The sequence below is a fragment of the Zalophus californianus genome, chromosome 2 (assembly GCF_009762305.2).
Source record: "Zalophus californianus isolate mZalCal1 chromosome 2, mZalCal1.pri.v2, whole genome shotgun sequence".
Lineage (NCBI taxonomy): Eukaryota > Metazoa > Chordata > Mammalia > Carnivora > Otariidae > Zalophus > Zalophus californianus.
Window position 1 is genome coordinate 154,709,595 of NC_045596.1, and position 25,740 is coordinate 154,735,334.

The 25,740-nt window shown below is 43.2% G+C and overlaps 1 protein-coding gene across 1 annotated transcript in view; it reads right to left on the reverse strand.

Moving 5' to 3' along the window:
• The window catches only part of DPYSL2 (dihydropyrimidinase like 2), a 124,645-nt gene extending 102,515 nt beyond the window's left edge, over positions 1–22,130 (reverse strand). Inside the window, exon 1 of the mRNA XM_027598882.2 lies at positions 21,621–22,130. Within this exon, the coding sequence (XP_027454683.1) occupies positions 21,621–21,974 (354 nt within the window). The 5' untranslated portion in view covers positions 21,975–22,130. The remainder of the gene's footprint in view (positions 1–21,620) is intronic.
• Between the last annotated feature and the right edge of the window lie 3,610 nt (positions 22,131–25,740).

The following is a 25,740-nucleotide window of genomic DNA, read 5'->3' on the forward strand; positions in this document are numbered from 1 at the left end:
CAGCAAGATGAACGAATAAGACACCCTTCACTTGTACCCCTTCAAAAACAACAATTTAGCATCTTTCTACAGACAGAAATGCCTTTGCAGGAGCTATGGGATCCAGCACCATGTGTGTAGGGGTCCAAGAGTAGCCTTGCTCCTCTGTATATTGGGTAACAGGCACACAGGCCTCAGTCCCAGCTGTGGACTCTGCAGTAGCCCATGAAACTACACCAGTCCCTCTCAGCCACAGCAGAGAACCCCCTGGAGAACACTGCCTTAGACAATCATTCACAGATGAGACAGTTTTTATGGAAGCCCAGGCATCCAGCAGAGGAGTTCTAGCATACCACCGGAGAGAAAAAAAAACCAAACCCATAAGTTTGGATGCATTGGCATGGTAAGAGAACACCTTTACCTGCATCACACCTGCCCCAGGACAGCACAGCTCTGTGCCATGGGCCCTTCTTGGACTGTGATTTCTCCCACAGATAGAAGTTAGAACATGTGAATGAGCACTCAGTTTCCCCAGCTGTGTGGGATGCTGCCAAACAGGCCTTTTCTCTCTCATCCAGAGTACTAAGTCCTGAGCTGCATGATTGGGGGGCATGTAGAGGCTGGAAGAGCAGCAGATAAGACATTCGGAGGGCATTAAAGTAGTATAAACTGCCTCTACCAAGAAGCAAGTCCAGGAGCGACTGGGGATGCCTCATTTGTGGACCCTCCCAGTTGGCTCACAGGTACCCTCAGTGCTGTGAGCTCCTCACCCATACACACTCCACTCTGTGCATGCTCCTGACAGTGGCAAAACTGGCAAGAGAAAGCTTTGGTAGACAAATAGTGAGCACATGTGAATAGCTGACCAAAATTTGTGGAATAAGGAGAGGACCACAAACTTGAGCTTTAGCTCCACGCTTGGGAAAGCAAAAGGGAGGCTATCAGAATCTAACTCCTGCACTGCATGATTGAGAGAAAGCATACAAGCTTAAAGATTCTGCCACAAGAGGGAGCAAGAAATGTGGAGCAGATATATCATAGAAGATCTAAAAAGTCTCAGAATCCCTAGTAGGGCTGACAAAGGGCACTTCCTTCACAAAGTCAGTTAGTAAAGACTGAAGGAGGGGGGCCTGGCTGGCTCAGTTGGTAGAACATGCAACTCTGGATCTTGGGGTTGTAAGTTCAAGCTGAACTTTGGGTATAGAGATTACTTAAAAATTAAAAGAAAAAAAAGGCTTAAAAAATAAAAAAGACTGGAGGAGATGACTGCTACTTCAAATCTGAAGACAGCCACCCTAGACTTTAGAAAACATAAAAAAATCAAAGAAACATACCACCACCAGGGGATCACAATAATCTAGTACCCTAACCCCAAAGACATGGAAATCAGCAATTTATCCAATAAAGAATTCAAAATGGCTGTTAAAAAAAATAGCTGTTTTAAGGAAGGTCAATGAGCTACAAGAAAACACAGAAAGATAATTCAACAAAATCAGGAAATAATATATGAACAAAATGAGAAGTTTAATAAAGATATAGAAATCATAAAAAGAGCTGAACAGAAATTCTGGCACTGAAGAATACAAAGAATGAAATTAAAAATACAATACAGAACATCAACAACAGAAAAGATAAAGGAGAAGAAAGAATCTGTGAATTAGAAGACAGGACCTTTGAAATTATTCAGTCAGAGGAGAATGAAGAAAAAGATAGAAGAAAGGCTGTGTGATCTATGGGAAATTATGAAAAAAAAATCTGCAAATTATTGGAATCCCAGAAAGAAAAGAGAAAGGGGCCAAAACGTTTATTTAAAAAAAAAAAAATGGCTTACACTGTTGGTGGGACTGTAAATTGGAGCAGAAAAAAAAAATTTGTTTGTCTTTTTTATTAAAGGTTTTATTTATTTGTTTGTCAGAGAGAGAGAGAGCACAAGCAGGGGAAGAGGCAGGCAGAGGGAGAAGCAGGCTCCCCACCAAGCAAGGAGCCAGATTCGGCACTTGATCCCAGGATCCCAGGATCATGACCCAAGCCAAAGGCAACTGAGCCACCCAGGTGTCCCTGGAGCAGACATTGTGAAAAATCGTATAGATGTTCCTCAAAACATTAAAGATAAAACTACCAGATGATCCAGCAATTCCACTTTGGGTATTTATTCTAAAAGAAATGAAAGCACTAACTCAAAAAGATATATGACCCGCATGTTCACCACAGCATTATTTACGATAGCCAAGTTATGGAAACAAACTAAGTATCCATCAGTGGAGGAATGAATGAAGAAAATGTGATATATATATATATATGTATATATATATATATATATATATATAAAATATTATTCAGCCAAAAAAAAAAAAAAGGAAATCCTGCCATTTGCAACACCATGGAATTATCTTGAGGACATTATGCTAAGTGAAATAAATCAGACAGAAAGACAAATACCATATTACCATACGACTTTACTTACATGTAGAATCTAAAACAAACAAAAAAAAGAACAAATTGGTGGTTGCCAGAAGTGGTGGATGGAGAGTGGGCAAAATGGGTAAAATCAAAGGTACAAACTTCCAGTTACATATCCTGGGGTTGTAATGTACAGCTTGGTGACTATAGTTAACTGAATTGTATATTTTAAAGTTGCTAACAGAGTAAATCTTAAAAGTTCTTATCACAAGAAAAAAAGATTTGTAACTATTATGGTAATGTATGTTAACTAGACTGATTATGATAATCACTTTGCAATATATACATATATTGAATCATTAGGTTGTGCACCTGAAAGTAATATGTTATATGGCAATTATATCTCAATTAGAAAAAAAGAAAAAAAAATGGCTGAAAATGTCCCAAATCTGGAGACAGACATGGATATCCAAGTTCATAAAGCTCATAGGCCACCAAACAAACTCAACTTAAAGAGATCTTTTCCAAGACACATTTTAATAAAATTATAAAAAATCAAAAACAAAGAGAGAATCTGAAAAGAAGCAAAAGAAAAGAAGCTTGTAATTTACAAGATTACAGCATAAGGCTTTCAGCTGTTTTCTTAGCAGAAATCTTACAGGCTAGGGGCGCCTGGATGTCTCAGTCAGTTAAGCATCTGACTCTTGGTTTCGGCTCAGGGGGCTCAGGGTCATTAGATCGAGCCCTGCATGGGGCTCCACCCTGGGTGTGGAGCCTGCTTAATATTCTCCTTCTTTCTCTCCCTCCACCCCCTCCCCCTCCACTCATGTTTACTCCCACCCTCCTGCAAAAAAAAAAAAAAGAAAAGAAAAAAGAAATCTTACACACCAGGAGTAAGAAGAGTTGGGAGGAAAATATGAACCAAGAATAATCTATCTGGAAAAGTTGTCCTTCAGAAATGAAGGAGAGCTGTAGACTTTCTCAGACAAACAAAAGCTAAAGGAAATCATTGCCACTATACCTGCCTTAAAAGGAATGCTGAAAGAAGCTCCTCAAGCTGAAATGAAAGGGTACTAGTTACATGAAAACATATGAAAATATAAAGCTCACGGGTAAAGGTTAAGTTCAGAATAGTCTGATACTGTAATATAGTGGTATGTTAACCATTTAACTCCAGTATAAAGGTTAAAGGTCAAAAGTATTAAAAACAACTATAGGTATAATAATTTGTTAATGAATACACAATGTAAAAAAGACAAATCGTGACATCAAACACATAAAAGAAGGGAAGTAAAAAGGTAAAGGTTTTTGTATGCTATCAAAGTTATCAGCACAAAATAGACTGTTATATCTGTAAGATGTTTGATAAACCTCATTGTAACCACACAGAAAAAAAAATACGCAAAAGATAAGGAAAAGGGAATCAAAGTGTACAACTATAGAAAATCAGTTCACAAAGCAGGGCAGCAAGAGAGGAAGAAAGAAACAAATGAACTACAAAACAGCCACAAAACAATAAGATGGCATTAGTAAGTCCTCAACTATCCATTAGTAAGTCCTCAACTCTAAATGGAAATGGATCAAAGTCTCCAATCAAAAGGCAAACAATGGCTGAAAGAATTAAAAAAAAAAAAAGACCCAACTATATGCTACCCACAAGAGACTCACTTTAGCTTTAAGAACATACAGAGGCTCAAGGTGAACGGATAGAAAAAGATATTTCATGCAAGTGGAAACCAAAAGACAGCAGGGGTAGCTATATTTATACCAGACATAATAGATTGTAAGCCAAAAAAAGTAAAAAACTCAAGATCACGACCTGAGTAGGGTTTTCCAAAGGCTGTATGATGTGTGATAATATCATGGCTCCAACAGCTACTTGAATATGTTCTTATGCATCCTTATGTTTTCTAGAATTTTCTAAAGTAGTAGGTTTAAGTACAAATATGTGTATTTTCAGAGATTTGTTCTTTTCTTGGGACTTATACTCTGTTTTTGCCAGCTATCATCAGTTACACCTACTATAATCTCCATAGTCTCATTATCATTCAACAAACAGTTATTTTGAAATCCAGAGTTTCCTTGAACCCATGTGGGAACATAACTAGAACTAAGTATACTTTGTTTCCTTGTTTTACAATGTTTTTTAAAATTTTGAAATATTTTCTAAATTTTTAAACTTTATCTTGGGCTGTTATTACTTAGAATAGTTCATCCTAAGATAAAATTTATTTATAGTATTTTATTATATCTAAGGAAGGATTGTTGGCTTTAAAAAAGATTAGAAGACTTGATTTCTAGACATATAGTATATTGTCTACACTTAAAGATGATGAAAACAAAATCAATATATCAGAAAGTTCTTTAGTCACTTTTCATGTAAAAAATGTTATTTATGTTAACTTGCAATGGGTTTAGTACTATTATTTTTAACTAAATGAATAAATATACTTTAATTCCCCAGTCCTAATTTCTAAGACAGTAAATATAGAGAAATATGACCTGCAAAAGCAAAGGCTCTTTGGGGACCTCAGTTTTTCAGAATTTAAAGTCATCCTTTTATTTTCTTTTTTTTTTAAGATTTTACTTATTTATTTGACAGAGAGAGAGAGACAGCGAGAGAGGGAACACAAGCAGGGGGAGTGGGAGAGGGAGAAGCAGGCTTCCTGCTGAGCAAGGAGCCAGATGTGGGGCTTGATCCCAGGACCCCGGGATCATGACCTGAGCTGAAGGCAGACACTTAACCATCTGAGCCACCCAGGCGCCCTTAAAGGCATTCTTTCAAAAAAAATTTGAGAATCACTGATTTAGAGGACAGATGGAAGGTATGAATCAGCAAAGAGGATTAAGAGAGAGGTGATCAGGAGGAAAACCTGACTGCAGCATCATATAAATCAGAAGAGTGTTTGAAAAGAGTGTTAGGTAAATGGGTTACAGATGGCCCCTATATATTGGTCCCTATGTTGTTTTTTCTTCACAGTACACCGGGACTTCTGGCTCAAAGTCCGCCAGCACCAAACTCAAATTTTCACACATCTAATTGCTGTACGTATATTTTTTGTAAAGCATATTTTTAGCCATTTAGAGCCTGCCTGCTTTGCAGATTCCACAAAACAGCACCCAATATCGCTAGCCACAGATAAACCAACCCTTAACGGCTATAAAGCAAACAACCCCAAGCTGCTACTACCCTTTGAAGCCTTCTGACCCAGAGATGCCCCACTGTGCTGCTGAGGAACATCACATGGAAACCCCAACCTCGCCACATAGTATGTCCCTCTCCCCCAGGAGTTCCCTTGCCCTCTTCCCCTTCTGGATGGTGGCTCCACCTCTGTCCCTGGAAGGTCCCCTGATCTGAGCGACTTCGCCTCCCGGGCAACTTGTCAAAGGACCCTCCCAAATAAGACTGTTGCGCGCTACTGCCATCTAGCGGTCATGTTTTTCCTTTACCAGCCCTGATAGCCTCAAACCCACTGCAGCTGGCATGGCATGGTCATGAGCTACTGAGTTACAGAGAAGGATCTACTGAAGCCACTATATGAAGGATACTATGACCTTAACAAGTTTCAGTAGAGGTAGAAGCCATATGGAAGTGATCTGTAGTGAGCTGTGGTATCCCAAATAGGTAAACTCTTACAAACCGAAAAGAAACAGACAAATATTCCCACAGAAAAACAGGTAAAAATTAAAACACCATAAAAGAACACCATAAATAATGTGACTGTACAAAAAGATGTTCCACCCACTAGCACAAGTGAAATTGGAGCTCCTGGGTGATGCAGTTGGTTAAGCAGCTGACTCTTGGTTTCGGCTCAGGTTGTGATCTCTGGGTAGTGAGATTGCGTCCCGTGTTGGGCTCTATGGTCAGTGGGGAGTCGGCTTGGGATTCTCTCTCTCTCTCTCCCTCTGTCCCTCCCCCCTCACCTTCTCTCTCTCTCTTGCCCCCCAAATAAATAGATGAATCTTTTTTAGTGAGAAAAAGACAAGTGAAATTTATGAGATACCATTTTTAACCTGTGTGATTGCAAAATTTTTTAAATTTTGGTGAAATGATAAGGAAAAAAGTATGCTCCTATCTGGCTGGTGGGAATATAAAATGGAGAGTCCCTCTCAAAGGGGATCGGACAATATCCATAATGATGCTAAATGTGCTCACCCCATGACCCAGAACTTTCACTCTCCAGTGTCTACCATCAAGAAACACGCTCCCCTGCACAAGCAAGCAAGCATGTGCAAGATGCTCACTGAAGCATCATTTATTATTAATCAACACTGTAAACAACAACAAAAACACGGCTAAATCAGCCACGGTATATCCATACTGTAGAACAATGCCATGATAAGTAACACAGACTCTGGAGCTAAGTGCCTGATTTTATACCCTAAAGTCATCATTTACTGAGCATATAACCTTAATTAAGCAAGTTACATAGTCTCTTTCTGCCTCAGTTTCCTCATTAAAGTGGAGACAGTAGAGATGCCTGGGTGGCTCAGTTGGTTAAGCAGCCGATTCTTGATTTTGGCTCAGGTCCTAATCTCAGGGTGGTGAAATCAAGCCCCGTGCCTGGCTGGAGCTAGGCGGAAAGGCTGCTTAAGATTCTCACCCTCTCCCTCTGCTCCCCCCCACTCTCTCTCCCTCTCCAGAATAAATAAATAAATCTTTTTAAAAAATGGAGACAATAAATCCTACTACCCAGGGCCCTTGAAAGACCTCAGTAAGTAACCACATGTAAAACATGGGACATGGCCAGCCCACAATAAATATTAGCAATTATTAATAGAGTCAGAAGCTAAAAGAATATAAATTTATGTAAAGTAATATAATTTTTATATACTAACACAGACCTCTGAAACACAAAGAGAAAACAAACAAACTGATGATATATGGTGGTATCATTTAGGTAAAACAAACACACTAATAAGACTACACATTTTTGCAAGGACATATACACATGTAAATATGTGGAAATGGGGCTGGAAGCATACAAGGCAACACATAAATCTTGGTGACCTCCGGTCAGGGGAGACACGGGATAGGGAGAGTGATCGAAGTGGGCTTTAGCCATATCTCTGTGTTTAATAATATATTTCTGTGTGATGTACAGAAAGTTCATTTTTTTTAAAGATACTATTTATGTATGTGTGTATGTATGTATGTATGTATCGAGAGAGAGAGCATGTGAACTGGGGGAGGAGCACAGGGGGAGAGAGAGAATCTCAAGCAGACCCCACGCTCATTGCGGAGCCCGATGCCAGGCTCGATCTCACTACCCTGAGATCACTACCTGAGCCGAAATCAAGAGTCGGATGCTCAGCCGAATGAGCCACCCAGGCGCCCCCAGAAAGTTCATTTTCTAAACAGTGATTGGGAGCTGAAGAAATGGAGACAGCAAATACAGGTTAGACTTTAGAAAAGTTTGCTAAGAAAAGGAATAGAAAAATAATAGTTCTGCGTGAGACTGTGGAGTCAAGAGAGGATTCTGTGAGTTTTGTTGTTGCCATTTTTTAATGGAGGTGTTAAAGGATGTTTGTAAGTGGTAGAAACAACACATTTCGGGTGATGAGGGCGGGCATTTTGAGGAGGTAGGAAGTGATATATTCAGGCCATAGGTAAGCGGATGGCCAGAGACATAGTAGAGACCTTTCTTCTGCTGTGAGCAGTGGGAGGGCGGGACAGTTCTAGTGATAGAAGGTGACATAGTTAGTGGTAAGAAGCTACGCGGGTTCCTCTCTCAAGACTTGTACCCCCCACGACCTCCCAGTGAATAAAGTGAAGTCAACCACTGACAGAAGGGAAATGGAGAGTGTGTAAGATCTTAGTGTAGAGAAGATGTGGAGTATTTGTCTTTGTACCGGAAAGGCTTCAAAGTCCATTTGCCATTTGTCTCCGTAAGTTAACAGAAAATAAACACTTCCCACCTTGGCATTCCCACAGCAGCACTTCCGTACCTTTACTATGGACCCCATCGAAGGGTGCTCTAATTTCATCCATGTGTCCGTCTCCTTACTTAGGCCAAGCATTTTACATGCGATACCTACCAGTCTTCACAGTAACCCCTGAGGTCACTATGTTGATGCCCACTTTTCAAATGAGAAAGCAGGTCTAAAAGAAATAGGTGATTTGCTCGAAGTCACCATCTGGTATAATCAAAAGGCTCTCTGTAAACTTGTACAGTCACCCTAATCTTTTATACACTAAGTTCTCCAGCGACATTCAAGGAAACCTTAAGAACTGAGTGTGCAACACATAACGCGGGAGTGGTTTTCTCACAGAAGTACATCATCGTAACTAAATGGCCAGAAGGAAGAAAGGAGAAAGAACCAAGTGGTGAGAATTCTAAAAGCAGCCCTAGGTCCTGTTGGGTTAGAGAAGTTTGTAGACTATCTCCACCTTGCTTCCTCTGGTTTCAAATTACCTTGGGTAAATGCATGCAGGTCTTAATTCCTGAATCCTGCAAGATAACTTCAGAGCCTGCACCTTCATGAGGATACCACAGGCCAGTTAAAGGTTATTTCAAGAAGAGCATTACAAAGATACCCTTTTGCTGGTGTACTGGGGTGAAGCTGAGGGAGCTGTGATAAAGCTGTGATTAGCGGGCTCACTGCCCCTGGATGAACTCATGGTCAGAAGGTCAAGCTGATCCTGCCCGGAAATCCTGCTTTTGCAAATTCTGTCATTGAAGTTGGAGGAAATTTAGGACCCAGAACTGTAGATGAGAGTTTTTTGGGGTTGATTTTTTTTTCCTAGCTATCTTCACTACCAGCTTTGGCATGATCATATTGCCCTGTAAGAAATGTAGTTCATTTATATAAATAAATAAGAAGGCCCAGCAGTGGAATGAGCAGGTATGGGTTCCATTGCTTTTAGTGATTGTGACTATAACTCTGAACATGCATCAAGTTTTTAAAAGTCAAATTATGGATTTCCAGACTTAAGAGGGCATTTGGCCAGAAATCACAGATAGAACATTCCAAATAAATACTAATGAAGAACGTACAAATACAAAAGTGCCCAGTAATTCTGTAGACCTAAGACCAACAGACGCCTAAGTCCAGAATCTTGTAATATTCTTGAGTCTACTATTGCCAGCTAGTATTGTATTCAATCATGTCTTCTTATGTTCTGTATTTCTCGTGCTAGGACATCAGGGGCTTTACTGACCCTGGAAAGACTGCCCCTTGCAGGACTAGTCAATTTCTTACGTTCCTAGACTCTCCTGGGAGTGCACCTTTCATATGCAAACTAATCAATCAAGAACCCATACAGCCATCTACCTGTTTTCTGAAGCACTTAAACTCAAGGCCATTGTCCACCTGCCCTCATCACCCCAGGGCCAAGTATCAGACAACTAGGAACAGCCCCTATGCCCCAGGGCCCACTAAAATTACCCAAACTAAGCCTGTTTTCCTTGCCTTGCGTGCTCCTTCCCAGAAACCACAATACTGGCTCTTGCCTTCTCTTCCCCTCATCCCACTGCCTCCTGACTAATGCTGGTGCTTCCCCTTGTAGCCCTGTGCGTATTCTCTGTCTCTTGTTCTAGGGATCCACGAGGATAAAAACCTCTTCCTTCGTGACAGCCATTTCCATGCTGTGCATCTCACCACACCGGTTGTAACAAATCCCAGGTGCATTTGAAAACAATTGCCTATACTAGCCTGCGAGAGGTGTTCCTTTATCCAACAGAGATAACAACTTCTAGAAAGAGATGACTCAGGAAAGGACAGACAGGGGAAGAGAGGGACCGCCTCCACTAATGCTGGTCTGGTGGCTGATGCCAGGCTGCCTGGGGCATCACACACCTCGGTCAAAGTAAGAAAAACAAGGGCAAGACATGCAATTTTTCATAAAGCTCAATTTATGCATACTTCTAAATCCTAGAGTTATTTTCCCTTTAATGGTTTTGGCGCTAAATTGTTCTTCTTGTTAGGAGATGATACTGTGTAGTAATGTCTTTGTTTGGTTTGGTTTGGTTCTTTAGTGTCCTTATTTTGGCAACATAAAAATTTGGCAACCCTTAGGTTGTTCCCCAAATTTATATTTGAAATTTCACTGGAGTGTGAAAGCCAAAGTCTGCCAATGCAGCTCCAGAAAATGGGAATGGGACAGGCAGCTGGTGCTCAAATCAAGCCTCAAACTATAAGCCTAATAAAGAAGATTCAATGGTGCATGTAGTCAGTTCATACATCCCTCTGCTAAAAACATGGATTCTGATGGGATCTCACTTTAATTGAAGGTAAGAACACAACTGAAAAAAAATAGCAAGCTTACCAAAAATTATTACAGAACAAGGATAGCAGGTATCATGGGGGGTGGGGGGAAACATTCAAGAAACTATTTGGCATCTTCAATAGAGGTAGGAAAATATTGCTAAAATGGAAAGAGATAGGAAACACAATAGATGATCTATCAGATCAAACCCTGGTTTTAACAGTATACAGAGGAACAGAAAATAGTTGCCAAGAGCTGGCCTGGGTGCTGTCCTGTTGAACATAAATTTCACAGAGTATTATTAACATCAGACCATTCAGTGACCATGATGAATCAAGACAAAAATGAGACCCCTCCTGGGGCACCTGGGTGGCTCAGTTGGTTAGGCAGCTGCCTTCGGCTCAGGTCATGATCCCAGGGTCTTGGGATCGAACCCCGCATCGGGCTCCCTGCTTGGCGGGAAGCCTGTTTCTCCTTCTCCCACTCCTCCTGCTTGTGTTCTTTCTCTAGCTGTCTCTCTCTCTCTCTCTGTGTGTCAGTTAAATAAATAAATAAAATTAAAAAAAAAATGAGACCCCTCCATGATCATGTCTGATAAAATACAAACATTGTCCAAGTCGCAAAGTACCAAATCCCCCTCTCCTAACTGCTCTAAATGCCCGCTGCTTTTTTCCCAATCACAGCTCCGCCTCTGTCTAATCCATCCTTGTACAGGTAAGATTTAATGAGATAACAAATCATAGAACTGCCTTCTTTTTTGGCAGCGCCAGCCCAGAGGGAAACTTCATTTCCTTGGACCCTCCCCCAAGCCCCACTGAAACCCAAATAATCTCTCTCGAATACCCTCTTACAGAGATGCCGCACGGTTCCCTGTGGTGTGTGTTCTCCCTCACTGCAGTAAGTAATAAACCTAGCTCATCCAACCACAAGTGCACTCCTGGGGGTTGCTGGCTGAAGGACACTACCAGGACGCTCAAGTAGGAATTCAACAATTATTTAACGTGACAGATATCTCTCTCAAACAATAGTGAAGGTATAGGGGCCTTCTCATTAAAGTCAGAAATCAAACAGGGGGCCCTAAATGCTGCCACCATTATCCAACATTGTTCTAGAAGCTCTAACCAATGTAGTCAGACACAGAAGAGAAATAATAAGTAAAGACAGTAGGAAAAAGACAGAAAAGTAGTATCAGGTAATAAAATTGTCCCAAGAGACTCAACTGGAAAATACTAGAGCCAAGAGCAAGTTGAATAAGGCATTCTATTATTAATTAATATAAAACTCAAGAGTCACACAGAATGTAAACTACACAATATAATGTCAATTATAGTCACAATAACAACAAAGCACGGGGAATAAATGTAAAAAAAAATTTTCAGAGGAATAGAACAAAATATCTGAAAAAAAAAATGGCAAGCCCATACTATAAGCTTAGGTAGAAAGACTTGCTATCTTAAAAATTAAATATATCTTCTAGTTCACTAGATAAATTTCATATAATTCTGGTAAAAATTATATCAGCTTTCTGTAATTGAAAATATCTTTCATGGAAAAGGCAGTTGAATGGTAGCAAAAATGAAAAGAGTAAAAATATTTAAAAGCAACAGTAACTAAAGCAGTATTGAACCACATTAGTAAGGCAGATCAATGCAATAGCAGGAAGCCAAAACTCATATCCAGACATATGGAAAAGGCAGAGTATATAAAAAATAAGTAGAGAAACATCAATTATTCACTAAATGACATTAGGACAATAGGCTGACTATTTGGAAAATTAAGTTATACCTTATTTCAAGGTATTGAAAAATTAATTGCAAGATTTAAATATAAACACGGCATCCAAAAAGGTTTTAGAAGAAAATGTAAGTAAATAATAATCTTGAAAGGCAGGAACATATCAGAAAAAACAAACTGATTTAAGTTCAAAATTTAAATTTGGATGTCAAAATATAAAGGCCACAAAAAATCAGATGCAAACTAGGAAAAAAATGTGTAACAAGTTGACACTGAAGTGGATACATTCTAATATAGAATTTTTACAAATCAGTGTTTAAATATGAATGCTTTAATAGGAAAACTGGCAAAAGCAGGATACCACTTGTCACCTACAAATTTGGGAAGTATCTATAAAAATGATAATACCCAGTGATACTAGAAGTGCTGAAAAACAGTATTTCTCATTTATTTTTGGTGGGAGTATAAAGACTGGAAAAAATATACCAAAATGAGGGGCACCTGGGTGGCTCAGTCGTTAAGCGTCTGCCTTGGGCTCAGGTCATGATCCCAGGGTCCTGGGATCGAGCCCTGCATCAGGCTCCCTGCTCGGCGGGAAGCCTGCTTCTCCCTCTCCCACTCCCCCTGCTTGTGTTCTTTCTCTCGCTGTGTCCCTCTGTCAAATAAATAAGTAAAATCTTTAAAATATATATATATATACCAAATGTTATCAATGCTTATTTCTAGATAATCAGATTATCAAGGATTTCTTTCTTAAAAAAAAATGCTCATCACTGTTATCTACAGTAAATATGGTACTCTGTCATGTTATTTCTAAAAAAAATAGAAAATAAAAATTAAATTCAATTTGTTTGTCAAATTTATTTTTTCCTAAATTCAGCTTGTTAGTCATTGCCCTCCTCAACACCATCCCTGCTGCTCCCAAATCACTGGAGAGAGATATATATATTTATATTTACATTTACATACATTATATATATAAATAAAGTTGAAAACTTGTGTGTGTGTATATAAATTTACATAATTATATATATATTTATTATAAAATACCAAATATATGTGTGAATACACACACAGGAAAGAAATTTCTTTATATGAACAGGATGATGAAATAGATCGGACTTAGTACACAAAACACTCAAGAATACTGACCTATTGTAAGTACTATTCTAAATAAATTTCAAAACTCCCATAAAGCAACGGATTTAGTTACATGATTATCATTCTAAGAAATGAGGCCCTGGAACTTCTTTGCTAGATTTCAGTTGATCCAGTAGTTTTGAGAATAGCCAGGAATAATATTAACACCAAAAGTGGAAACAACAGAAGAAAAGACAGATAAATCAGACTTCATCAAAATTAAAAACTTCTGTACGTCAAAAGGCACATATGAAGAAAGTGAAAAACCCAAAGAATGGGAGGAAGACAGGGACTTCTGGGTGGGGCAGTTGGTTAAGCGCCCAACTTTTGGTTTTGGCTCAGGTTGTGAACTCAGGGTCGTGAGATCAAGCCCCCTATGGGGCTCTGCGCTGTGCTGGGCAGAGAGCCTGCTTAAGATTCTCTCTCTCTCTCCCTCTCCCTCTGCCCCTCCCCCTGTCCGTGAGCATGCTTTCTCTCTAAAATAAATAAATAAAATCTTAAAAAAAAAAAAGAATGGGAGAAAATATTTGTAAATCATATATCTGATATCCAGAATATATAAAGAACTTGTAGGCGCACCTGGCTGGCTAAATCAGTAGAGCACAATCTCGAGGTTGTTGAGTGCAAGCCTCACACTGGGTGTAGAGATTACTTAAAAATAAAATCTTAAAAAAAAAGAAACCAACTCATACAACACAACAACAAAAAGACAAACAACTCAATTTTTAAAAAAGTGGCAAAGAATTCAAATAGACATTCTTCCAAAGAAGGTATGCAAATGACCAACTAGCACAAGAAAGCTGCTCAAATTGTTAGTCACTGGGAAAATGCAAATCAAAACCACAATGAGAGCGTTGGTGGTATAGTGGTTAGCATAGCTGCCTTCCAAAACCACAATGAGATACCACTTCACAACCACTGGGACAGCTATAATCCAAAAAAGGGGGAAACAATGTGTTGAGGAGGATGTGCAGAAAGAAACTGGAACCCTTGTACATTGTTGCGGGAAACGTAAAATAGTAGTAAAATTGTGGAAAACAGTTTGGCAGCTCCTCAAAAAGCTGAACATAGAATAGCCATATGATCTAGCAGTTCCACTCCTAGGTATACACCTAAAAGAACTGAAAACATATGTTTCAACAAAAATTTGTAAAAGAATGTTAACAGCAGTATTATTCATAAAAGCCAAAAAATGGAAACAACCCAAATGTCCGTAAGCTGGTGAATGGATAAATGAAAGGTGATATACACAAACAATGGAATTCTGTTCAGTGATGGAAAGGAACGAAGGGCTGACATCGCTACCATGTGGCTTCACCTTGAGAACGTTACATTGAATTAAAGAAGCCAGACACAAAAGGCCACATGTTGTAGGATTCCATTTATGCAAAATGTCCAGAACAGGCAAATCCATGGAGACAGAACATGGATTTGTGGTCGCCATAGGCTGGGGTGAGAGGGTATTGGGGAGTAGCCACTTAATGGATACGGGGTTTCCTTTTGGAGCGATGAAATGTTCTGGAATTAAAAGGTTGCTCAACACTGTCATTGAATTGTAGACTAAAATGGTTTAAAGGAGAATTTGATGTTACATGAATTTTACCTCAACTTTGAAAAAAACAAAGAAAGAATAGCTGGGGACAGCATCAGTTTCTTTCAGAGCCTTTAGTAGAAATAGAGAAGGAGTCTTGGAGATTAAGGCCCCTCCTGATGACAGCTCAGGTTAGGTGACTATGCAGGTAGGTGGCTCAGCTAGTGAACAACAGAGCCAGGACTACAAGCCGGGTTTCCTGACTCCTAGTTCAGAGTTCTTTCCGCCAGAGAGCTGCCTTGAAATTAGAGACCATGCCTATACATGTCTCAAAAATACACCCCAAGCCACCACCCTCAAGTCCAGATGCTTCCCCTTCAAGGCACTATTTGTGTGCAGCTCTTGGCCTACGTGACCAGCCTTTGCCACGGGCTGGAGCCAACCAAATTCAAGAGTCCATCAGCCCGTCCGCCAATGCTTTTATTGATGGTTCCCTCATTATTTGCTTGTAGTTCATGATTTACATGAAGTGGGAAAATCACATTGCCATCACATTGCTCTAATCTTAGAAAAGCATGTCATTCACACGGTCAGATTTGGCCTCTGTCCCAGCGATATTTGAAGATATTTCTTGTGTTAAAAAAAAATGATGGACAGAATATCAGCAGTTTAGGGCACATTCATAAAGACAGATCAACAGTCCTTTTTAAAAATGGTGCCAAAGAGTACACTGCAAAACAGAAAACAAAGTAGGCACTCAGAACTATTTTGTAATAGTTAATTCTTTGGAGATAAAATGAGAAAAGAATGATTAATATTGAAAGCAATTCAGTACATCACAGTGATTAAAAGGCTCTTCAGTCACATGGACCTGGGTTCAAATCCTGCCTCTAGCTTTTAGTTAGCAAGTTGCTTTGCAAGTTTCTTTTACCTTCAGATATTTCTTTTGCAAAATAAGGATAACAGTAGCACCTACTTCATAGAGTTACCTTAGGATTAATAAGATAGCACACATAAAGCATTTACCACAGGGCCTACCCCATAGAACATATGAAGTTTAATGGGATATGAAATATTTTGCCTGCAAAACTAAATTGTACCTTTAAACTCACTAACTATCTCTGGCAGTGGAATGGAGCCACAGAATGGTGTATTGCAAGAAGAATGGCACTGATGGGGAGCCTGGGTGGTGCAGTTGACTGAGTGTCCAACTCCTGATTTCAGCTCAGGTCATGACCTCAGGGTCATGGGATCGAGCCCCCTGTCCGCTCACACTCAGCATGGAGTCTGCTTGTCCTTCTCCCTCTGCCCCTCCCCCCACTCACTCTCTCTCTCTCTTTCTCCCCTTCTCTCAAATAAATAAATAAAATCTTAAAAAAAGAAAAAAAAGAAGTACAGCACTGAGTCAGGAAACTTGGTTCAAAACCTAGGTCACACACTTACTAAAAAGCAAGACCTTGGGACTGGTCAGTAAATATCACTAAATCTCAGTGTCCTTACTTACAAAAAGGGAAAATGCCTACATCAGAAGGTGTTGAGGCAAGTTTCAAAATAATATGGTCTACACATTCTAAGAAATAATGCAAGTTTCAAAATAATATATTCTACACATCTAAGATATAATGCTACCAAAATAACAAGGTTTAGGAGTGGGACTGGGCAGTGAGAAGCCTCCATCCTAACGCTGAAACCATCACCTGAATTCCATGGGACCAAGCACGATTTTTCTGTGCATCGCTTTCTCCACTGCTAGAATGAGGTGATTAAATAATCATTAGGTCTCCTTCAAGCTCTGACATTCAGTGTCAGTGTACATTCAACTTCATGATCAATTCTGACTCTCCCTTCTTTCTCAAGGAGAGAGGGACACTGGCACCAAAGGACCCCCAAGAAAACTGGCCTATCTTTACCAAGGGTAGGAAAATGCCCAGCCCATTCCTGATTCCCATAGCCCATGAGTTTGTGAACCATGCAACATTCAACCAGATGTTTTCACTGGAGGTTCAATGACAGCAATTTTCTTCTCCACCCTTGAGCCACAAGGGAGACAGATGATAGACGCTGTTTAGTTGGTGAGAGTTTTCTTCTATTCAGGTCTCAGGCCCCAGGCTGGAGGAGTCTATTTCATCTGCAATTTAACCCTTCTTACTTCCTCTCACAATTAATTGATTGCAGATCTATTAATTGTACAACAAATTTTCAATCATCAATGACTTATTAAAATTTAACTAATTATGGGAATATTATTCAACCTCGAAAAAAGAAAAAAAATCTTGTCACATGCTAGAACATGGTTTAACCTTGAGGACATTATGCTAAGTGATGTAAACCAGTCACAAGAAGATAAATGCTGGTGATTCCACTTATAGGAAGTATCTAGAGTAGTCAAATTCAGAGAGACAGGAGCTGGGGGGAGGGGAAATGGGGAGTTACTGTTTAATGGACACAGAGTTCCAGTTTTGCAAGATGAAAAGTTCTGGAGACTAATTACACAACAATAGGAGTATATTTACATTACTGAACTGTATATTTAAAAATGATCAAGATAAATTGTATGTTACGTGTATTTCACCACAATTATTTTTTTAGTTTAACTAATTATATGATTAGTTCCATAATTACTTGGGAAATGAAGGGCAACCAATAATTATGGATTATCACCATTTCCTTCTCTTCCCTTTGATCCCAGATGGGGCTTTTTGGAATCCTGAACATACAAGTGTTTATATTTGTGTCTCCTCTTTTGAAACGATGTGGCCTCTAAAGTATCAAAGTTCTCTAAAGTATCATTGTTCTTGGCTTCCAGCCAAATCTCTACTACATATTTGGCTAACGAGATGTTCATTTTATTGAACAGGCTAGCCTATGTTAGCCTGTTAGAACAGACAAGTGTCTCTGGGAACAACCTCTGTATCAGTCATTCACATAACAGATGGAAGCCTTCAATCATTGGGATTTCTTTCTAGCTAAGATAAACACAAGGAAGGGATTTTGAATGGGAGAAGTGAGGGCAAAGGAGAAGAGTGATTTCAGAACTTATTTTGGAGGAAGAAAGATCTAGAATGGGCATCACCATCAGGATGGGGTAGGGTTAGCATTGAACAGTAAGAGGGCAGCAAGGTCACTGGGCACCTAGGGCTGGGAGTTAATCAACTTGGAGAAGGGATGGGGGGAGACACAATGACAGGGAATATCAAAAAGCATTTTACAGACAGGAATTTTGTCAAGTTCAGTGGAACTCCTATATAGTTTACTCATTGGCACCTGCTCTGGAGAAATGGAGAATCACTCCCCAGCCACATAAGTTTGCTGTGGGAAGAAGGGCCTGGGAGCACCTTTGAAAGAGATTCTCACGATCCAGCTTCCCTGGCTAAACTGTGTCTGAGGTAGAATAGAGGGAATTCCTAAGAGGAAGGGAGGAGGCTGAGGGAGGAGGCAGTGGCAAGGAGGAATTAGGCCAATAATACTGCCCTTCTGCTCTCTCTTCCAAGAGGCTCAGCGTCCTTCACAGATGCAGCCCAAAGTGGACCTCGCCAAGGACACCAAGGAAAAGAGTAAAGAGGTAGCTTTCCTCATTCATATTCACTACACTGGCTCTTTCCCTTCACCAAAACCTAACATCCCAGCCCAAGCCACACCCATCTTTTTCTGGTGATTACCTGCTAGCACCTGTAAATGCAAATGCAGACACCCATGTCCCACAAGCCACATGGCATCTGGGTTGAGGAAGCCTGTTCCCTCCTTTCCCAAAGCCTTGCTAGAGGAACAGCAGACCCCCTGCAACAGGTGGACAAAGCCACTTCTGACCAACCATACATTAACAATACCTATAAATACAGATTCAGGGGAGGAAAGTGGTGCGAATCAGGGGCCCCAGGGCCCACTCACTCTAGTTCTCCTCCTCTCTCTGTCCCAAGGCTTCAGACAGGAATGCACTGAGATGCTGGCAGTCACATTGCTCATTAGCTGAAAATTAAGTGATGGCTACTCAAGTCAATCAAAATGGTGGGCCCAACTGTGCTTTTGAAAATCACCAGTTATACACACACACACACACACACACACACACACACACACACACACACACCCCAAATACTGTTTCATGTCTTGTATAGACATGAAATATTCAACCACTGTAAGTACTGATCCCAGTAAGTGCTCTTAGTCATGAATGAAACCAATCCCATAGGAACAGCCCTTATGTGATAAGGCAAGACTGAATGAAAATTCAGGGAAGGCTGCAGAAAAACCAAGCAGATTCATCCTCTGTTGCTAATAACTGGGCAACTAAAGCATATGTGGGTGTTACGGAGGCTAAAAGTGGCTGGGGTTCTGGTTGGGTATTTCCTCTTCAAATCTCCCCCTCTATGCACCCTAGGTTTACAATTTCAAACGTCTATTAAAATCAGGGAGTGTTCGGGGCACCTGGGTGGCTCCGTCGTTAAGCATCTGCCTTCAGCTCAGGTCATGATCCCAGGGTCCTGGGATAGAGTCCCGCATCGGGCTCCCTGCTCGGCAGGAAGTCTGCCTCTCCCTCTCCCACTCCCCCTGCTTGTGTTCCTGCTCTCGCTATCTCTCTCTATGTCAAATAAATAAATAAAATCTTTTAAAAAAATCAGGGAGTGCTCAAACAAGAAGCTGATGATCAAACAGCTAAGCTTCCAAATGGACAGGAAAAGAGATGTATTTATTATTCAACCCAATGAAACTTTGCCTTTCAAACCTGAGTTTTAATTCACTGCCATTATTACCGGGGTTGCCATTCTCAAACTCTGTCCCCTGATCTGCCATTTTAAAAATAATCCCTTCCTTATCTCAAGGCATTTTTCTGCTCCCTTTAGGATATTAGGATTACCAGCACAACTTGTTAAAGATGAGGATACTCACACAACCATGATGTTGTATGATCATGGTTTGGCCCTCATCCAATGTATTCATGTGGGAAAGTATTTCACACTCCCTCATGTTTCAATATTAGTTACATTATTTAAAACTTTTGCTTCGGTTGTCTGATCACTTGAATTCAGGTGAGTTTTCTGGATTAAGTTCTTCGGGTTGACTCAGTGAAATACGGATATCAGGTACCCCCCATATGAATAAATCAGAGGACAAGACCTGGGGGAGGAGGAACCAATTAAGTAATTAATTGCCCCACCTTTTGAAAATGACAGTAAATGGTTTATCTTTCCTAGAATTGGTGCAATAAAAGTCAAAAGCTGCAAAACTCTATGCTGTGTCAGGAAACGGTAACGTGTTCCGGCCATTATCACCAACTCTTTAATTGTTCTCCATGCGTTCACCGTAAGCACACACCCTGAATACTAAATAAATGTTGGTGGACTCACTCAAGGAATAGGTATAGACCACTCCCAACTACTCTGAACGCCCCTTAAGAAGAAATCACCTTGAACTTTTTATAGCTAACCTTCTCCCTGCCCCACAAGGCAAGGCACACAATAGGTATTCAATAATCAATCATTGACTGATTTCTCTTCTTCACCAATGGGCATGGGAGAGAAACAGCAAACAACTGTTAAAACATTTCACACTGTAATTCATCGGTTGAGAAATTAAGGATGTGGAAAAAAATGCACAAGTATGAAGGTCACCCTGATAAAGAAAAAAAAATGTGTGAGAAGACTACCGCACTTAAAATGCACGCCGTCCACAAGGGCCAGAGATAAGAAAAATTTTCTAAAATCAAGGTTTGCCAAATTGGCCTTCTTTGTTTCTCCATTAACAAGGTATAGGGGGTCTAGTCCCTCTTTGACAATCTATTCAAAATGTGAGGGATTTTCCCCTTTTCTTTTCTTTTCACCCTTTTAACATAATCCACTAAGTCTCCATCCCCAAAGCACCTCCCAAATAGTGGCAGGGGGAGCACTCTGGGAAGCCCTTGCTGATATACTTAGTGGAACTTTGTTCTCCACATGGGCTATTTGGAGCGTCTCGGGTTCCTTGGGTGACTCCACAGCCTCCCTCGTTTCACGCGGCGAACAGGAGTAGGGCGAGGAGATCCTCCCAGGCGGTCCGCGGAGGCGCTGACCATGGTCCTGGCCTCCGAGCTCCGGACGCGAGCGCCGAGGGCTCGGGAGAAGGTATCGTGGGAGAGCGCGCAGGGCGCGGCGGGGAGCGGCTGTCGAAACCCCCGCCCCTCCCGAACCCCGGGGAGCCTTCGGGCCTGCACGCGAACCCTCCACTGCACGCTCCGAGATGCATCAAAAAAGGGTGGGGCACCCAGCCACAACTGCAATCGGAAGCCGCCCGGAAGGATTTAAGAAGAATGGAATCGGTTCAACCCTCCCCCACACCACCATACGACCCCCAAACGGGGATCGGTTCATCCGTTACCCCCACCCCCCACCTCCCAGGCCCAGGGAGGCGCGGGCAGTCTTTGTGGGCGCGTAGCCGCCCACCGCCGAGCCCGAGCCTCTCCGCACCCTGTACGTAGAAGGGGCAAGTAGGGTGGGGTGCATGTACAGATTTGAGGATGCAATATTCAAGCAAGGCAGGACGTTGGACCCGCTGGGATCCTCGGTTCTCCACCGAGCTGGAAGGGGGGCGAGGGAGGGGCGACCCTGCATCTGGTCCTGCGTCTCAAACACCCCCCTCCACCCCCATACCAACCTGGTCGTAGATGTTCTGCAGGGCTTCCTTGCCCGAGGCCCGCCGGATCTCCACCTTCCGGCTCGATTCAACAGATGGCTCCCCGCCGGCGCGCCGGCCCTGCCGGGAGTACGGCGGCTGCGGGTCCGGGCCCAAGTGGGCGACGTCCCGCTGCTGAGCCACCACCTGCCCCGAGCCCCGGCCCACAGACAACGAGTCGAAGTCGATGGTCTTGTTCTCGGAGGACCCTTCCACCGGGCAGAACATGCCACAGAATTTCTGCCGGGGCTTGGGGCTGCCTGAGCCCAGGTTTTTAAAAAAGGCAGGGACTTCTTCGTCCTCTGCCGGCTTCCCGGATTGCTTCCTCTCGGCCATGGCGCGGGAGCTCGGGGAGGGTCCTCTCCGTCCGTCCGTCTGCCGGTCCCTAAATCGGCCTCTCAGTGCACAAACCCCCTGGTTGCTGCCGAGGCTGCCGCTCTCTGCCTACCGCAAGGTGTACAGAAAGGAAGGAGGGCTGGCGAGCAAGCGACCCACCCCTCCCGGTCCCTCCCTCTGACCCCGCTTTCTCCCCTCCCTGCCCACGCCCCCCGCCGCCGCGCCAGCTCCCGCGAGCAGCAAAGTTGGGTCTGGGAGGGCGGCCGCTGCGGCAGCGGGAGCAGAGAGGCTGCCAGTTACTGGCAGCGGCGGGAGGAGGGAGGCGCGGGCGGGGCGGGGGCGGGGCGCGGCGCAGGGGAGGGGAGCCGGGCGCAGGGGAGGGAGGGGAGGGCCGGGCCGCCCAGAGCCCCGCGCTCCGGAAGTGAAGCGGCCAGACCACCCGCTAATGGATGCGGAGCACAGGGCCTGCTGACCGCTCTCCGCGCCACGGTAAGTATGGTGCAGGGCACGCAGGGGCGAAGACCGGAGGGCGCAGCCCCTGGCCTCTGCGCCCCTCTCCCCCACCTGCCTGGCCCAGGAGCCTCTCCCCCACCGCATTGCAGAGGTGGGCCAGGGACAAGGGCCCGCGGGAGAGAGGGCTCCCTCCCCCTTACCCAGGGTGTGAGCTGATGTATGGGGAAAGAGGGACGAACCGACTGACGCCTGGACACCCGGGAGGAGGGGAAGGGGCAGACCATATGGAGAAGTGGGGGCCTTACGAGGCATGGGATACGAAACCTTGTTACGCAAGGGCCTTGGTAGGCTACGCAGAGATTGAAACGAAAAGGTTCTCACTCACTGCACCCACCGTGGTAGGGGGCGCCTAGCATGGCGGGGAGAAATGCAGAGGGACGTAGCAAAGGCAAGGGAGAAGTGTGGATAAAGACATAGGTCTACGCGCCGTGGGAGTGTAGCAGAAAGTGCAGTCTGCAAATTCTGGCGCCGAACGGCAACTTGTAGTAAGAGTGGGTAGAGACCTGTTCTATTGCCCGAAGGCGTCGTGTGCCGTAACTGCGCCACTGCACCTCTAAGAAGGGCCTAGGAGAATGTCTCGATTTGGTATCTTCCGCCCCTCCTTCCTTGCCAAAACAGAGGGTAATACGCAGATTGAAGCCCACTCCCCAAGTCCCCAGCCTTTCTCCGCACCCAGAGTGCCCCGCCCCAATCCCCCGCCCCCGTTGCGCACTGCGCCAGAGCCGCGGGGTTTCCCAGGTTGCGAAACGCCGAGTGCCTGGGATGTAAAGTGCGTGCGCGCGAGTCCAGTGGTGGGGTAGGGGATGGGGTGCAGTCTGTGACTGTGCCTTGAATTGTGTGAGGCCACGCCGGGGAAAGGTGTGTGGGACTTGGTGTGTATGTGCGGCTCTATCAGCCACAGCTACTGGGTTGGTGGGCAGATAACGAGCATTTTGATTTGTGCCGGTAACGCGGTCTCTGAGAGTCCTTCATTGCTTATTCCTGTCCCCATGTCTTTTCCATGCGTCAATCCCTTCCTCTGGTCGATTACAGCCCCGTCCCTCTTTCCATAGTGGCAAAATCCTGCGGGAACGATGCCCATCCTTTGGCGGCTGGAGACGGAGATCTGGGCATGCTCGGTAACCAGGGTGGGTTTGGGCTAGGAGAAGCTGTATACCGCAAGACCGTCGCGCAGGACAGCGTGACCAAGGATCCATTCCCATTGTCAGCCCTTGCCCCTGGAAGGATTAAGTTCGGATACCCTCCTCCCCCCACCCCCGTTGTGAGGGACAGTTTGGGGAATGGAGTTAAATTTGGAGGACAACCAGTCACAGTTTGAAGACGAGCCCACCATGACAGGTGGGAAAGAGGACCCAGCTGAGAACTGCGAGAGGAGAGGGGAGGGCCAGGGAGGCCCAGAGAACCGGAGGCAGGCATTTGGACTTTGAACCAGATGTGCTTCCCCTTTGAATAAAGTGCTTCCACACGAATTACATCATTTCCTACCCAGAGCGAGCCCGTGAGATGAGTGCTTTTATCATCACCTATTTCCAGAGCAGGAAACTGAGATTTAGAGAGACTGAGGGGCTTTGGCCAAGGTCACTCACTATCTAGCTAAATGATCCAACCATTACAGCTGAAAATCTGATTCCTTTTCCAACTTGTCCCATCTTTACATGAGAAAATACAAGATTTTTACTTTTTTTTTTCATGTCCAAATACTTCCATTGCAGGTAGAGATCACCTTTGGAAGAAGCAGCCAGCCAAAGGTAGCCTAACCTCTGCATGGCCATTATTATGTAGACCTTGGAGATGTTTCTTCCTGGGCATTCAGTGCCTTTTTACATCTCCTGTTTCCTCTAAATATTATGAGAAGAAGGTTACCCCCTTATCTTAGGAGGGAAAGTGTGGCATGGAGAAGCCACTGGGCTCAGGTCCCTGGGGCTACTGGCTGAAGGTCGGATCTGACATTTTGCCCTCCTGGCCCTCTGGCACAAGCCATGCCTTCTGCACCTTCCAGAAGGACTTGGAAAATGTGCCTGCAGTGAGAGCAGGTGCCACCGTAGCTACGGGCTGACATCTGTGGCATATGGAACCCATTTGGACTGCTGGGGATGTTTTAGGCCTACGGAAGAATATTCGTAGCCCCTTAACACACACCGCATGACAGTAACTGGGAGACGTTTAGAAACGCTTCCCTTTCTACATCCTCCAGTCTCCACCACTCTCCACAGATGGGCTTCCTGTTTTTCTTTTTTCCTCCAATGACCCATTCAAGCTTAAGTGTTATGAAGCATTTTTAACATTCATAGCAAAAGAAACACCTAGTTGTGCATTTGCAAAGCCTGCCCGCACATAACAAAAGAGAATTCATAATTCCAAGTGTAACTTACTTGGTTCTGAGAGTTCTTTTTTTAATTGTTAAACCTAGGGGTGCCTGGGTGGCTCAGTTGCCTAAGCATCTGCCTTCGGCTCAGGTCATGATCCCAAGGTCCTGGGATCAAGCCCTGCGTCGGGCTCCCTGGCTCAGTGGGGAGTCTGCTTCTCCCTCTCCCTCTGCCCCTGCTTGTGCTCTCTCTCTCTCACTTGCTCTTTCTGTCTCTCAAATAAATAAATTAAATCTTTAAAAATATTGTTAAACCTATACTAAATTGTTATGCCTAGAGTATAGTATTTAAGTTAAATTATTATACCTATATTGATTTAAATGTTTGAGTGATCTCTAATTGTGTTTTTTAATCAAAGAAATGCAGCAACTCCATTTGTTTAGTAGATTTAATTGTAAAGGATTGTCATTTTTTTAAATAAGTGCATTAACAGTCATCATTGGCTATCATCAAAGCCATAAATATATATTATTGTTATTTATGTGTAACAGGGCAGCTTGGCTTGGCTGGAGCTAAGACAGACCCAGACACACCATTGTGTGGAGTTGGGTGACATCTTCCTTTTCTAGAAGCTGACTAAATAAGCTCGTGACTCTCACGGAACAACTGGAACACATACACAGGTATCTAGCCACATCTGATTTCGTTCTTCATGTGGGGAAAATCTCGAGTCCTGTCCTCAACTGGGGCTCAGACATTAATTGGCATGACTGATGAGCAAATGGTGGGGAAGCCAGATTGCAGGAGGGTCCCTAAAAGAAAAAAAAAAAGTCACTCTAAGCAAAAAAGAGGTCTGACAGAGTGGGGCAGATGCAAATCCAATGAGAGACAGAACCCCCGGCCTACCCCCACTTGCATCATGAACCAAAGTGCAATGCTCCCCGGGA